The sequence below is a fragment of the Cervus elaphus genome, chromosome 21 (assembly GCF_910594005.1).
Source record: "Cervus elaphus chromosome 21, mCerEla1.1, whole genome shotgun sequence".
Lineage (NCBI taxonomy): Eukaryota > Metazoa > Chordata > Mammalia > Artiodactyla > Cervidae > Cervus > Cervus elaphus.
The window spans coordinates 78,545,581-78,560,415 of NC_057835.1; the positions used below are offsets into that span (position 1 = coordinate 78,545,581).

The window sequence follows — 14,835 nt, forward strand, 5'->3', positions numbered from 1 at the left end:
TAGATCTTCTTGCTGAGAAGGTGGGGAAGCATCATGATTTTTTTCTTGATTAACTTTGCCTTGCCTGAGAGTTCCCTAAATTAAGCTATAAAAGCATAAGACACAATAGGTCTCCACTGTCTGTGATCAGTGCTTAAAAAACACAACTGCTTAACTGGTTGAAAGATGGTGAGATAGGTATATAAAGTTTAAATAAAAATAACTGTCAATTGACTGATGAACAGATAAAGTTGTGAGATATAAGTATCACACAGTTCACTAACTTAATATACATGTATATATACATATACACATATGTGATATATACGTAGGGAATGACAGATGATGAGATGGTTGGATGACATCACTGATTGGATGGACATGAGTTTGAGCAACCTTTGAGAGTTGGTGATGGACAGGGAGTCCTGGCGTGCTGCAGTCCATGGGGTCGCAAAGAGTTGGACACAACTGAGCGACTGAACTGAACTGAAATATATACACACATATACATACAGTGGGATATTACTCAACCATGAAAAAAGAATGAAATAATCCTATTTGCAGCAACATGGACCTAGAGATTATCATACCAAGTGAAGTAAGACAGACAAAGAAAAATATCATAGTATATTGATTGTTTATATGTAGAATCTTAAAAAATGATACAAATGAACTTATTTATAAAACAGAAATAGACTCACAAAAATAGAAAACAAATTTATGGTTACAAAGGGGAGGGAGGAGAGAGATGAGAGTCTGGGATTAACAGCTACACACTACTATAAATAAATAGTAACCAATAAGGATTTACTTATAGCACAGGGAACTCTACTGAACATCTTGAAATAAACTGTAGTGGAAGATAACATAAAAATTATATGTATAATATATATATGCATATAGCATATATATATATATAAAACTTTACTCCTGAAACATTGTAAAGTAACTATATTTTAATAGAAGCTTAAAAATAATTCTCAGATCTTATTAATGATTTCCAATGCTTCTCATTTTGTTTTTTTTTTCAGCTTTACAGAAGTAATATGGGCAAATAAAAATGATATATATTTGAGGTGTGCAACTTGATTTTTAACGTATGTAAACATTGTGAAATGATCTCACTTACATAAAGAATCTTAAATAAATTCATAAAAGCAGAGAGTGAAACTGGTGTCCTCAGTGCTGGAGGAAGGGGGGAGGGAGAGATGTTTTCCAAATAGTACAAAGTTTCAGTTCTCTGTAAGTCCTGGAGATCCACAGAACAGGTGATGCGGTAGTTAACAATAATGTGTGCACATACTTGAAATTTGCTAAAAGGGTAGATAGGCATCCTTGCGAGGGTGTGAGCTTGGTGGTGGAGAATGATAAAGCTATGAGGTGATGGATATGTCATGCTAGCGCATGACTGTGGTGAACATTTTGTTTCTTTAAGATTTGCTAGGAAACCTTACAAATCACTGACTTAATATTTACTCCTATTTCCCCCAAATCAGTATTTTATTGATAACAAGGAAGAACATGAGATTGAAAAAGCAATTTTAAAAATTCATTATAAGCTCTTCCACCACAATATAAGCTACTGAAGAAAGATGCTTGCATAGTCTCAGTATTGTATTTCTACCTTTTATTCACAAGACTATTTCAATAGTAAATACTTAATAAGGTTTTGCCTAATGAAACATATCTTAAAGGCATCATAGAAAGAGAAAAGTATCAGCAAAAAATCTTTTATATCCTGAATAAACAGGAGTTTGCCAATCACAGCTAGGTAAAAGCGAAAAAAAGCTATGAATATAATTATCATGCTGGATATTACTTGGACTTGCTCCTTATGGAATCATAAAATGTCTTTCCTATCATCTCAGGAAAGAAACCATTTCAACTTAATATGTTGAAAAGTATGTAATCATTATCCTGTTCTTCCTAAAAGAATATATTAGAAAAAAGCCGTTTCATTGGGATACGAATAAGAACAAAACATACACAGAGATCTATGGAAGCTTTGAAGATTGAACTTAAATGTATATCAATTCAAGTATTTCCTGCATCCCTCACTAGAGGTTAAAAGTCCTGTTAAGGGGCAGCTTCAATACTAGGAAGGTTAGAAGTACGTACTGCTATCAAGCATTGAGTGCTTTATTCAAGGTGCCATGTTAAAACAATCCTAAAAGGGATCCATTAGTAGTTGCAATGAGGCTTTTTAGTCAAAGTAAGTAATTAATGGAATTATGAATAATGGTTATTGTTCAATTCAATCACTGAAAATGACACTGAATATAAAAAGAAGGCCCTGATATTGCTCAATAAAGTGATTAGAATTTTGAAGAGCTAATCATATAATGGAAATAATATCCTAGGGTGATGATGCTCAGTCTACAAAATGCAAACTCAAGAGAGCTTATTCGTTTGGAGCAAGAAACTCTTTTATGAATTTCCAGTGTATAAAGCTAGGCATTATATTAGCTTCTACAGGACACGTGATAATTGTGTTGCCCTCCATGATTAATAATTACAGCAAAGTTACACTGGCTCCCAGAAAATAGGAATGGGATAATTTCCTTACTGCTGTTGCTAAGTCGCGTCAGTCGTGTCCGATTCTGTGCGACCCCATAGAGGGCAGCCCGCCAGGCTCCCCCGTCCCTGGGATCTCCAGGCAAGAACACTGGAGTGGGTTGCCATTTCCTTCTCCAGTTTCCTTACTACACAAAAATAAAAGCAAACTTAAAAATCATTCATTTCTTCTTCTGAAGTTCATTTCCCCTTTTTTATTATTACTTAGATGAAAGAAAACACTGTTGATAACGCACACACTGTTTCCCTGTGTATACAGTCTTAAGTGTTTAGTATATCATTCAATATCACAGAAATCCAAGCCTATGCCCCAACCACTAACGCTGAAGAAGCTGAAGTTGAACGGTTCTATGAAGACCTACAAGACCTTTTAGAACTAACACCCCAAAAAGATGTCCTTTCATTATAGGGGACTGGAATGTAAAAGTAGGAAGTCAAGAAAGGCCTGGAGTAATAGGCAAATTTGGCCTTGGAGTACGGAATGAAGCAGGGCAAAGGCTAACAGAGTTTTGACAAGAGAACACACGGGTCATAGCAAACACCCTCTTCCAACAACACAAGAGATGACTCTACACATGGACATCACCAGATGGTCAACACTGAATTCAGATTGATTACATTGTTTGCAGCCAAATGGAGAAACTCTATACAGTCAGCAAAAACAAGACCGGGAGCTGACTGTGGCTCAGATCATGAATTCCTTATTGCCAAATTCAGACATAAATTGAAGAAAGTGGGGAAAACCACTAGACCATTCAGGTATGAACTAAATCAAATCCCTTATGACTATACAGTGGAAGTGAGAAATAGATTTAAGGGACTAGATCTGATAGAAAGAGAGCCTGATGAACTATGGATGGAGGTTGGTGACATTGTACAGGAGACAGGGATCAAGACCATCCCCCTGGAAAAGAAATGCAAAAAAGCAAAATGGCTGTCTGAGGAGGCCTTACAAATAGCTGTGAAAAGAAGAGAAGCAAAAAGCAAAGGAGAAAGGAAAGATATTCCCATTTGAATGCAGAGTTCCAAAGAATAACAAGGAGAGATAAGAAAGCCTTCCTCAGTGATCAGTGAAAAGAATTAGAGGAAAACAACAGAATAGGAAAGACTAGAGATCTCTTCAGGAAAATCAGAGATCTCAAGGGAATATTTCACACAAAGATGCGATCGATAAAGGACAGAAATGGTATGGACCTAACAGAAGCAGAAGATATTAAGAAGAGGTGGCAAGAATACACAGAAAAACTGTACAAAAAAGATCTTCATGACCCAGATAATCATGATGGCATGATCACTCACCTACAGCCAGACATCCTGGAATGTGAAGTCAAGTGGGCCTTACGAAGCATCACCATGAACAAAGCTAGTGGAGGTGATGGAATACCAGTTGAGCTATTTCAAATCCTGAAAGATGACGCTGTGAAAGTGCTGCACTCAATATGCCAGCAAATCTGGAAACCTTAGCAGTGACCACAGGACTGGAAAAGGTCAGTTTTCATTCCAATCCCAAAGAAAGGCAATGCCAAAGAATGCTCAAACTACTGCACAATTGCACTCACCTCACACACTAGTAAAGTGATGCTCAAAATTCTCCAAGCCAGGCTTCAGCAGTACGTGAACCATGAACTTCCAGATGTTCAAGCTGGTTTTAGAAAAGGCAGAGGAACCAGAAATCAAATTGCCAACATCCGCTGGACCATCGAAAAAGCAAGAGAGTTCTAGAAAAACATCTATTTCTGCTTTATTGACTATGCCAAAGCCTTTGACTGAGTAGATCACAATAAACTGTGGAAAATCCTGAAAGGGATGGGCATACCAGACCACCTGACCTCTTGAGAAACCTATATGCATGTCAGGAAGCAATAGTTAGAACTGGACATGGAACAACAGACTGGTTCCAAATAGGAAAAGGAGTGCGTCAAGGCTGTATATTGTCACCCTGTTTATTTAACTTATATGCAGTGTACATCATGAGAAATGCTGGGCTGGAAGAAGCACAAGCTGGAATCAAGATTGCTGGGAGAAATATGAATAACCTCAGATATGCAGATGACACCACCCTTATGGCAGAAAGTGAAGAGGAACTAAAGAGCCTCTTGATGAAAGTGAAAGAAGAGAGTGAAAAAGTTGGCTTAAAGCTCAACATTGAGAAAACTAAGATCATGGCCTCTGGTCCCATCATTTCATGGGAAATAGATGGGGAAACAGTGGAAATAGTGTCAGACTTTATTTTTTTGGGCTCCAAAATCACTGCAGATGGTGACTGCAGCCATGAAATTAAAAGAAGCTTACTCCTTGGAAGGAAAGTTATGACCAACCTAGATAGCATATTAAAAAGCAGAGCCATTACTTTGCCAACAAAAGTCCATCTGGTCAAGGCTATGGTTTTTCCAGTGGTCATGTATGGATGTGAGAGTTGGACTGTGAAGAAAGTTGAGGGCCGAAGACTTGATGCTTTTGAACTGTGGTGTTGGAGAAGACTCTGAGAGTCCCTTGGACTGCAAGGAGGTCCCACCATTCCATCCTAAGGGAGATCAGTCCTGGGTGTTCATTGGAAGGACTGATGCCGAAGCTGAAACTCCAATATTTTGGCCACCTCATGTGAAGAGCTGACTCATTGGAAAAGACCCTGGTGCTGGGACGGATTGGGGGCAGGAGGAGACGGGGACGACAGAGGATGAGATGGCTGGATGGCATCACCAACTCGATGGACATGAGTCTGGGTAAACTCCGGGAATTGGTGATGGACAGGGAGGCCTGGAGTGCTGCAGTTCATGGGGTTGCAAAGAGTTAGACACGACTGAACTGACTGACTGACTGGCTGATATCATGAAAGGGCAGAATGTTAACTTTCTTTCCCAAAGGTCACTGTTTCCATTCTGCACATTATGTACAAGTTAGGATGCAGGGGTTAATTAGGTACATTGATGTTGCATCATCTAATAAACTGCGGTCACCAGCAGGTGCAGTCACCGTGAGTTGAAACTACTAATCCATATTTGCTCCCTGTCTTAGAGAATTGGTCAGCATGCTGATTCAGGCAATAGGCTGACTCAAGAGGATCCACAAGCTCCCTTTCTCTGGTTGTTTGTCCACACAGACGTGTGAGCAAAGATCACGAGGACATGCTTCTACACCATGTTGCAGTGCTGATTGGTTCTTTACCTAGTATCAGATGGTAGTAGGATCCCAAGGTCTGGATGAAGGTTTTAATGGGCAATAAGAGGTTCCTTACTAGACCACTACTAGATCACAAGCCCAAGTGGTGTCCTGACCCAATTTATCCAGAGTTTGAATTAGAATATTAAGTGTCCCAGCAGCTATTCAGGCACATTTGGGTTCTTATCAGTTATTCTTTATGTATTTAGCCTCACTGGGAATTTCAGTAAGAAGGAGAGGAAGATTTCTAATTTTTTTTTTTAGAGGCCATAATGCCATGGGAAAAATATCAAAACTGTTCTTACATTATACTGATTACTTATAACAAACATTAAAATAGGGGAGAACATTGAAGACAAACAGCAATTACATTACTCTGAATCTGACAGATTGTGGTTTGATGTGTTCTCGGAAAGTTAAGTCAGGACTTAACTATATGTATCTAACTGTATACATATATATTTGTCTAACTATATATGTGTGTGTGAGTGTGTGTATATATGTATCTATAGTTAACTTATCTAGGTGTTGCATCTAACTGTATGCACAAATAGTTATCTATATACACACCCATATAAATATAGCTAGATACCCAGAGATATATTTAGATAAGTATTCCCAGATACATATATAGGAGTGATAGTTATGCCTTGAAATGATCTGAGTATACACTCAGCTGTTTCCTTTGCTTGGTTGGAGAACCGTGCCAATAAAGGATGGTTATGAGTTGACGGCAACTACAGAGGTAAGCATCTAACCACACTTGAAGGGGCAATAACCTGTGAACCCTGTCACACTCCCCTTTGAGGGAATCTACACTATTCCAGATGTCCTTATGCGATCCAAACCTGAACACCCAGGGACTGTACTAACAGGTTTGCACCCATTGGACCGTGACTATCTTTGATATTCCACATATAAACGGTCTTTTCACCACTTTGGCTTCATACATGGAAAAGAGACTGGGGTCTAAATGCCCATAACACTATGATTAAACTTAAAATTACAGAATATGAAGAATAATAAATTCAGAATAGTTTTCATTTGTGCTGACTGTAGCATTCTTGCCTGGAGACTCCCACGGACAGAGGACGCTGGCAGGCTACCGTGCTTGGGGTCACAAGGGTCACAAAGGTCGGAGGTGACAGAGGCTGAGCTCCGCGCAGCCCCGGGGACCAGCGGCTCAGCGGTCCCTCATTACTGCTCCTTCCGAGGGGATGCCCTGTGGGCTCTCTCTAATCATGTTGTGAAAAAGAGCCAAAAGTCAGAGGGAAGGGAAAACCTAAAACTGTTCAACTATAAGGCTGTAAAACGTAAGACAAGGAAGGGTGAGTGCCTACCTAAAGTTTTCAGAGTCGAGATAAATCGAAATGAAAGGTCCCTAAGAGAGTTAAAACAATTTTTGAATACCATGTGCCTTTATAAATACATTAGCTACCTGTTCCTATGCCAGATAAAAATGTAAAATTATGAAATTTCATGGTTTCATGTCAAGTTATATTTCTTTAAAAGATCATTGTCTAATGGATAGTTTTAAAATATCAAAGGATAATAAGCACTAAAAACAGAAAATAAAAAAATAAATCAAGAGTTTCAAATAAGCCATCACAAACTCAGTATGACACTTTTTAAACTGATGTCTCAAAATTTTTTACATCTCTCTGACACTGCAGTAGCTATTGTGAAAAGAAGGAGAATCCATGTACCACTGCAGGCACATCTAAAGGCATATAAAGTATTCACCATTTGCTAATTTGCCTGTGATTTTTTTAATAGAAAGTTTTTCCCCAAAGAAGAGCTAAAGTGAATATCTTAGACTTTATTGTGTATATCAAAGATTAATGCATGTCATGTCTGCACCAATAGGTGCTCTGGTATGGAAAATATGTGATACTGGGACGCTTCTGAGAGTTTATACTCTATTAAAGGGCAAATACAACCATAAATACAAATATAACTATAACACAAGAAACTATTATGTGTGATGCCTTGTCAAAGATGTATTCATTCACTTTATAATGTATACCCATTTGTATTATGGATATTCATAGTAGGTAAAAACACACTCTTCTATGGTATCCAGTATACTTTACGAAGCTTGAGGCATTTTAATGGTTAGTTAAAGAGAAAGGTTTTCAACAGATTAAAAAAACATGAATAGCTTCATAGAATATTCAGTTTGATGAGTGCACTACATACATATAAAAAGCAGTTTGGAGATCTGCTGAAAAGACAAATTAAGGTCAGACTGTAGAGATTTTGAATGGTAAGCAAATGTAATTTAGAGAGCAAAGAGGATTTATTGAAGCATTTGTTTGTTTATGGAGCAGAGATATAAAATAGTTATCTAAATATTTGCAAAAATATTTTGTAATCAAATCTCTTTTAAAAGTTCTGCTTTAACTTATACAATTGAATTATATAAATGATTTCTTAAGAGTGATTGCTTCTAAGAGCAGGAATTATTGTTCTGGGTTTGTGATTGAAAGTACTTTTGATTATATATCATTTATTTTTTTAAACCATGGGTCTGAATTACCTTCATATTGAATTTAAATAGAAGAAACAGAAAAGTGGAAAAAAAGCCTTATTACATTATGTAATATATTTGAGTCTTGCATTCTCTCCAATTAAATTTTTGTTATTGTCAAGTGGCAATGTACCACTTAGTTATTTATAGTTCTAAGTTAAATATTGATTCTATAACTATTGTATGACCTCTAAGCAATTGCTTTATTTGCATGAAAAATGTTGCCTTTAAAACTAGGATAGCACAAATTGCCATTCACCTATTAATTTCCATAATTTTACCAAAAAGTACAGTGACAAGTATCTAGGGAGTAAGAATAAAGGGCTGGATCTAATGCACCAATAGAAACCTAAAACTAGAAAGGAATCTGTAAGAGTGATAAGGCTACTTGCTTCTTAATATAGGAATTGATTCTGTAGCATCAATGAAAAATCATTTTCAGGAAATTATAAGAGAGTTCTTAGAACAATCAAAATCCAGAACGCTGACATCACCAAACGCTGGTGAGGGTGTGGGGCAACAGGGACTCTCATTCACTGCTGGTGGGAGCGCCAAAGCTGCTGCCATCATGGAAGGCAGCTCGGTGGTGTCGGACAAACTACGCGTTGCTGTTTTCATCGTTCAGGCACCCAGTCGTGTCTGACTCTTTGTGACCTCGTGGACTGTAGCACGCACGGCTCCTCTGCCCTCCACTATCTCCCAGAGTCTGCTCAAGTTTATGTCTACTCAGTCAGCGATGCCACCCACCCATCTCATAGGAACTGCCCTCCGCTTCTCCCCAGCAGCCTGTTGGACACCTTCTGATCTGAGGGGCTCATCTTCCGGTGTCGTATTGTTTTGCCTTTTCATACTGTGCATGGGGTTCTCTAAGCAAGGATACTTCAGGGAGTTGCCATCCCCTCCTCCAGTGGACCACGCTTTGTCAGAACTCTTCACGATGACCCGTCTGTCTTGGGTGGCCCCGCACGGCATGGCTCATGGCTTCACTGAGTCACACAAGGCCTTCGGCATGACAGTGCTGTGACCTATGAAGAGGAAAACTAAACATGCCCTTACTGTATTCAGCCATCATTCTCCCTGACATTTACCCAAAAGAGTTAAAAATCTATATCCACACAAAAACTCTCACCTGGATATGTATAGCAGTTTCACTCACAATGGCCAATCTTGGAAGGAACTAGTATCTTTTAGTAGGTAAGTGGTAATAAACTCTAGTACATCCAGATGATGAAATATTATTCAATGTTAAAAAGAAATGCACTATTCAAGTTATGAAAAGACATGGAGAAACCTTAAATACATATTATCAAGTGAAAGAGGTGACTCATTTGAAAAGACCCGGATGCTGGGAAAGATTGAAGGCGGGAGGAGAGGGGGACGACAGAGGATGAGATGGTTGGATGGCATCACCGACTCAACGGACATGGGTGTGAGTAAACTCTGGGAGTTGGTGATGGACAGGGAGGCCTGGCGTGCTTGGGGGGTGGGGGGGGGGGCGGTCACAGACTTGGACATGACTTAGTGACTAAACAATGAGTGTAAGAAGTCATTCTAAAAAAGCTACATCCAACTATATGATAATCCAGAAAAGGCAAAACTACAGATACAATAAACACTAAATAAGCGGCCCCAGTTATTAGGGGCTGGGAAGATGGTGAATAGACTGAGGACTGAGGATTTATAGGGCAGCAACAATATTTTCTATGATACTAAAATGACAGCTCAATGTTATAGCTTATTATTCCAAACCCATAGCACAACACCAAGAGTGAACCAAACTATGGATCTGGGTAATTTTAATGCAAAAATGCAGGTTCACCAATTGTAACAAGTTCTTTGGGGTCTAGGGTATATGGAAAATTTCTCTTTCTCTCAGTTCTATTGTGAACCTAAAACTTCTCTAAAATAATCAGTAAGAGTGTGTAAGATTGATTTAAATAATAGGCTAACTACTTATTTTATGACATCCAAATTCAGTTTTAAAAAGAATTACTTGGTAGTAGAAAGATTTGTCCTGGAGCTTTCATCTTTAGTTTTTGTTAAAGCATTAAGAAACACCGAGAAAATGTTAGGGCCCCTTTTCAGAGCCCCCAGCTCTGCTCCACAGGTTGAATCTAACGAACTCGCCTGAGAGACTTAGTTCAGCACTAACAGGAGGGCTGGCTCTGGCTGCGTGCGGAGGACGTGCACTCCGCCGTGTACAATGGGAGTGAACGGCTTGTCTGTGGACCACGCTGCAGCCCTGAAGACTGGCAGCATGGAGGTGAGGCGAAGATCCGACCCTCCCTGGTCCACGGGGCTGGGCTGCGGCATTAGAGACGCATTGTCATGGCAACCCGCGGGCACGCGGCCCTGAACTGGAGCCCTGCGTGGCCACACCGGCATCCCACTCCTTGAGAGGAACGCCTGCCTCGTCTCCCTGGCTCAGCAAGAGCTGCTTTGAGAGCTATCCTAGTAGGTTGACTTCTGTCTCATCCCTGAGTCTGAAACCCGTCTAAGCCTTGAGACCATAAAGAACCGGGATCCAAGAGTCTTCTCGATGGACGACAGAGAGCTTCAGAGCTGATACACAGCCCGCCAGCGGAAGGCACTGCTGCCCCTCACTTCATCTGCTGGTTCGTTTTCTCTTGAGACATCCCACTGGCCTGACCAGCCCCAAGCATCACCGGAAACAGAAGATAAAAGAGAGTAACAACTCACCTCAGATCTCAGAAAGAGGGAAAGGGGGGAAACAGTACTAGAATAGACGGCTCCTAGGGCTTCCCTGGTGTCTCCCATGGTAAGGGATCTGCCTGCAATGGGGGAGACCCAGGTTTGATCCCTGGGTCAGGAAGACCCCCTGCAGAAGGCAACGGCAACTCACTCCAGCCTGGAGAATTCCAAGGACAGAGGAGCCTGGTGGGCTACAGTCCATGGGTTGCAAAGAGTCAGACTTAACTGAGTGACTTTTACTTTCACTTCACTTTCACAGTGAGGTAACTGCTCAACAAGAAAGAGCAATTTTCCCAAACAGGGAAATGAAGGAAAGGAGGAAGGGAGGAAAGGAGGTGAAGAAGAGGAAAGAAAGGAGGAAAGACAAACCGCCTCTATAACTTTCCTTTCCAGAATGTCACATGGTTGGGGCCCTACAGGATGCAACCATCTCAGATTGGTTTCCGTCACTTAGAAATCATGCATTTAAGCTCCATCCCTGTCTTTTCATGGAAGACAGAAAGGAGAAAGAAAAGAAAGAAGAAACAGGCGCCCCCTAATGAGAAATTCAGCCTAAAGACTTAAGAACGTCAGGAACTAAAAGACAAAATATTGTTCACTCCCGAAAAACAAAATATATTTTGAAACATAGAGAAAACATGCAAAAATATAAAAACAGCCAAGGACATATAATAACAAGGAGGTTATTACAAAACTGGGAGAAGGAAAATGCAGACTCAAGCCATAGTAGAAGGAAAAACATTAACTCATGGAGAAGCTGCTGCTGCTGCTGCTAAGTCACTTCAGTCGTGTCCAACCCTGTGTGACCCCATAGATGGCAGCCCACCAGGCTCCTCCATCCATGGAATTCTCCAGGCAAGAATATTGGAGAAGCAACAGAAATTAAAAAATAAAATATTAATACAAAAGTTCCCTAGTTTAAAGGAAGATTTAGTTCTGCATCACAAAAAGGCTAATTCTAAACAGAATTTTTTTTAATACACATATATATAGCCACATAGAGTGTCAGATGAAATTTTATGACTTCTAGACAAAAAAGAAAATTACAGGGAAATAGATAAAATAAGATTTTCTTACTTATATCCTAGGAAACTAGAAATACAACAGAGAAAACACTATAAAGGCTTCTAAATTATAGATTAATATACAATATAATTAACTATGGTTATCTGAGTTGAAGACACATAAGGTTAGAGAGTATAAAGAAAAGGGGCCAAAGAAAAGAGAATCATACTTTTAAAGCTATTTTAAAAAATCACCCCAATGAAGATACCGTGTATCATATAATTATATTTCCCTCAAGTCTGTATGTAAGAATATTTATAGAGAAAGTAGTATGAAAAATACTTAGTAAAAAGTTTTTTGTAATGGAACTTCAGATTTTTTTTTCATTTTCTTACCCATGCTTTTCTTCATTCTTAAAAATTATTGTCATGCATTACTCATATTATCAGAGGAAACAATAAATCTATTTTTATTTTGGGGAAAAAAAGTTCTTCTGTTTTGACTCCTTCCGGAGGTCTTCAAATCTGTTTACAAAATTCCACGACATAAATGAAATTCTTCCTCTGTATGAAGGATGTCTAAAAATATGAATGAATATTTGCAATGTATATGAAGGTAAATTTAAATCATTTGGAATGATCCCTCCAGAATTCTTCTATCTGTGCTTTAGAAATCCTTGCTTCCTTCCCAGAGAACTTCGACCACCAACTGCCAGTCTTAAAATTGAAGTATTCCCCCTGAGTTTACCCTCAGCATAAATTGAGCTCAAGTCTTTCTCTTCCTGGAAAGTCTTCCTGGAGACATCCATTTCCTTCACATAGTAAATGTGTATTCTCTTAGCAAACTGTTGTCTTGCCCTAGCCTTCCTTTTTTCCTCCCTCCTATAGTGAAATGTCTCAACAGATATTTGTCTCACTCACTCATGTTCTTACTTGACATTTCCAGCCTTCATTGTCTAGAGGTAACTTTAAAACACCAACATCCCAAAGCGGCTTGGCTCCAGGAACCTTTCTGGGCAACACTGTGAGGCAGATGTTAAACGTTATTTTAGAAACAGGAAGCTATATATAGTCCATTTATTTCCAAGGTGGGCCCAATATGACCCTGGAAATGATCTTTATAGGAGTCAACTAACTGCCTCTGGGCTATGCAGATGTCTGGCAAGTAATCACCCTTCAGAGGACAGGGAGTGGGAGACAATTTGACCTTCAAATCTAACACTACTCCAGCCAGTGTTCTTTGGTAACAAGAAATGAATGTAAAAGAGGAAATAGATCAATTAAAAGAGTCCAAGGAGCTTCCTGGGAAGAAAAGGAGCAAAACTCGGAGGTTCAGCCCAGGGCCCAGAGAAGCCTGAAATTTTATATTTAGGAGCAGTTTGTAGCCATGAAACAGGGGCAACAATAGGAACCAGCGGTGTGTGAAAATGGGAATCTCTTGGGTACTGACTCAGGTCCAAACTACTGGTATGTTTTTTAGACTAGGAAACCTCAAACCCTCTGCAATTCTGGATGATGAGGCCTCTAAAAGCTGGCTCAATTGGTAAAGAATCCACCTGCAATGCGGGAAACCTGGGTTCGACCCCTAGGTCGGAAAGATCCCCTGGAGGAAGGCATAACAACACACTCCAGTATTCTTGCTTGGAGAATCCCCACGGATAGAGGAGCCTAGTGGGCTGCAATCCATGGGGTCACGAAGAGTTGGACATGACTGAATGACTAAGGACCTGTTTTTTAGAATATGCAACCTCAAATCCACTGCAATTCTGGATTGACGAGGCCTCTGAAAGTTAATACTAAGCCCTTTGCTAAACCCTATAGGTGATAACTCATGCAATTAATTGGACAAGTACAGCATTCAATCATGTTTGTACCACCAAACTTGTGAAGCAAGTCATACAACTTAAGCTGAAGAGGGAAAAAAATCACATTTGTTATGATCTTTTCCAAAGACGAAGTGGTTGTGCCATGAAAATAACCGTCTCTATAAAGTGAAGTTATAAATCATCTCATGATAAATTATTTCCTCTTATTCTACCTTGCACAGATGCTAACACTTCGATCATTCTTTCTCTGTGATGCTATTTTGGTCTCAATATTAATGCAAAAGCAGAGTTAATGTTTCATAATCCCACTCTGTGGAAACAAACATCTTTCCTCTGTTGAATTCACAGACCTGTTACAAACCCTTGCCTCAGTAACATTTTTCTCTGATAGTAAATCCTTGCTGCATACATCTTTGCCAAAGTAGATCAATTTTATTTATTTTTCTGTTTCTCATTAACAGAGTTCAATAAATAAATTAATTATAAGGTAAATTTTAACACCTAATTTGTATACAGATGTAATAGAAAAGGTGTTCACAGCCTTCTTATAAATGGGCAGAGAGTATAAATTTTAGGCTTTGCAGGCCATTTGATATTTATTTCAAATACTCAATTCTGCCACTGTAGCTTAAAGCAGTCATAGACAAATGTAAATGAATGAGCATGGCTATGTTCCAATAAAACTGGTGGTAGACAAGATCTGACCTCTGGGCCATAATTTATGGACCTCTGCCCTATATTAAAAAACTGGGTAATAATTTCATACATAAAAGGCTTTTTTTAACCCCTTAATCTATTAACCAACCACCCGTTCCAAAGTGTATTTATTGTATATCAAAGATTCAGTCAAAGTGAAGCAGAACTTGATTTCTGTAAATGTATCTACATAAGTTCATTAAAGCATATTTACCTAATTTTTCTTATTATTACCATCCCATAATCCATTAGCCTACCAAGGGTGGGCAATGGGAGCAGGACATCAGCGCGCAGGCAATTTTAACTGGTATCAGTGAAAAAAAATCCTTTCCCTGAAAAATATTACTGATCAGTC

The 14,835-nt window shown here is 39.2% G+C and overlaps 1 protein-coding gene across 6 annotated transcripts in view; it reads right to left on the reverse strand.

Moving 5' to 3' along the window:
* Window positions 1–14,835, reverse strand: part of RALYL (RALY RNA binding protein like) — a 773,722-nt gene that overhangs the window by 455,876 nt on the left and 303,011 nt on the right. Inside the window, exon 1 of one of the 6 annotated variants that reach the window (XM_043879843.1) lies at window positions 8,990–9,134. The exons of the other annotated variants lie outside the window; for them this stretch is intronic. Within the exon in view, the coding sequence (XP_043735778.1) occupies window positions 8,990–8,993 (4 nt within the window). The 5' untranslated portion in view covers window positions 8,994–9,134. Of the gene's footprint in view, window positions 1–8,989; window positions 9,135–14,835 lie in introns of those variants that run through there. 6 annotated transcript variants of the gene reach the window in all.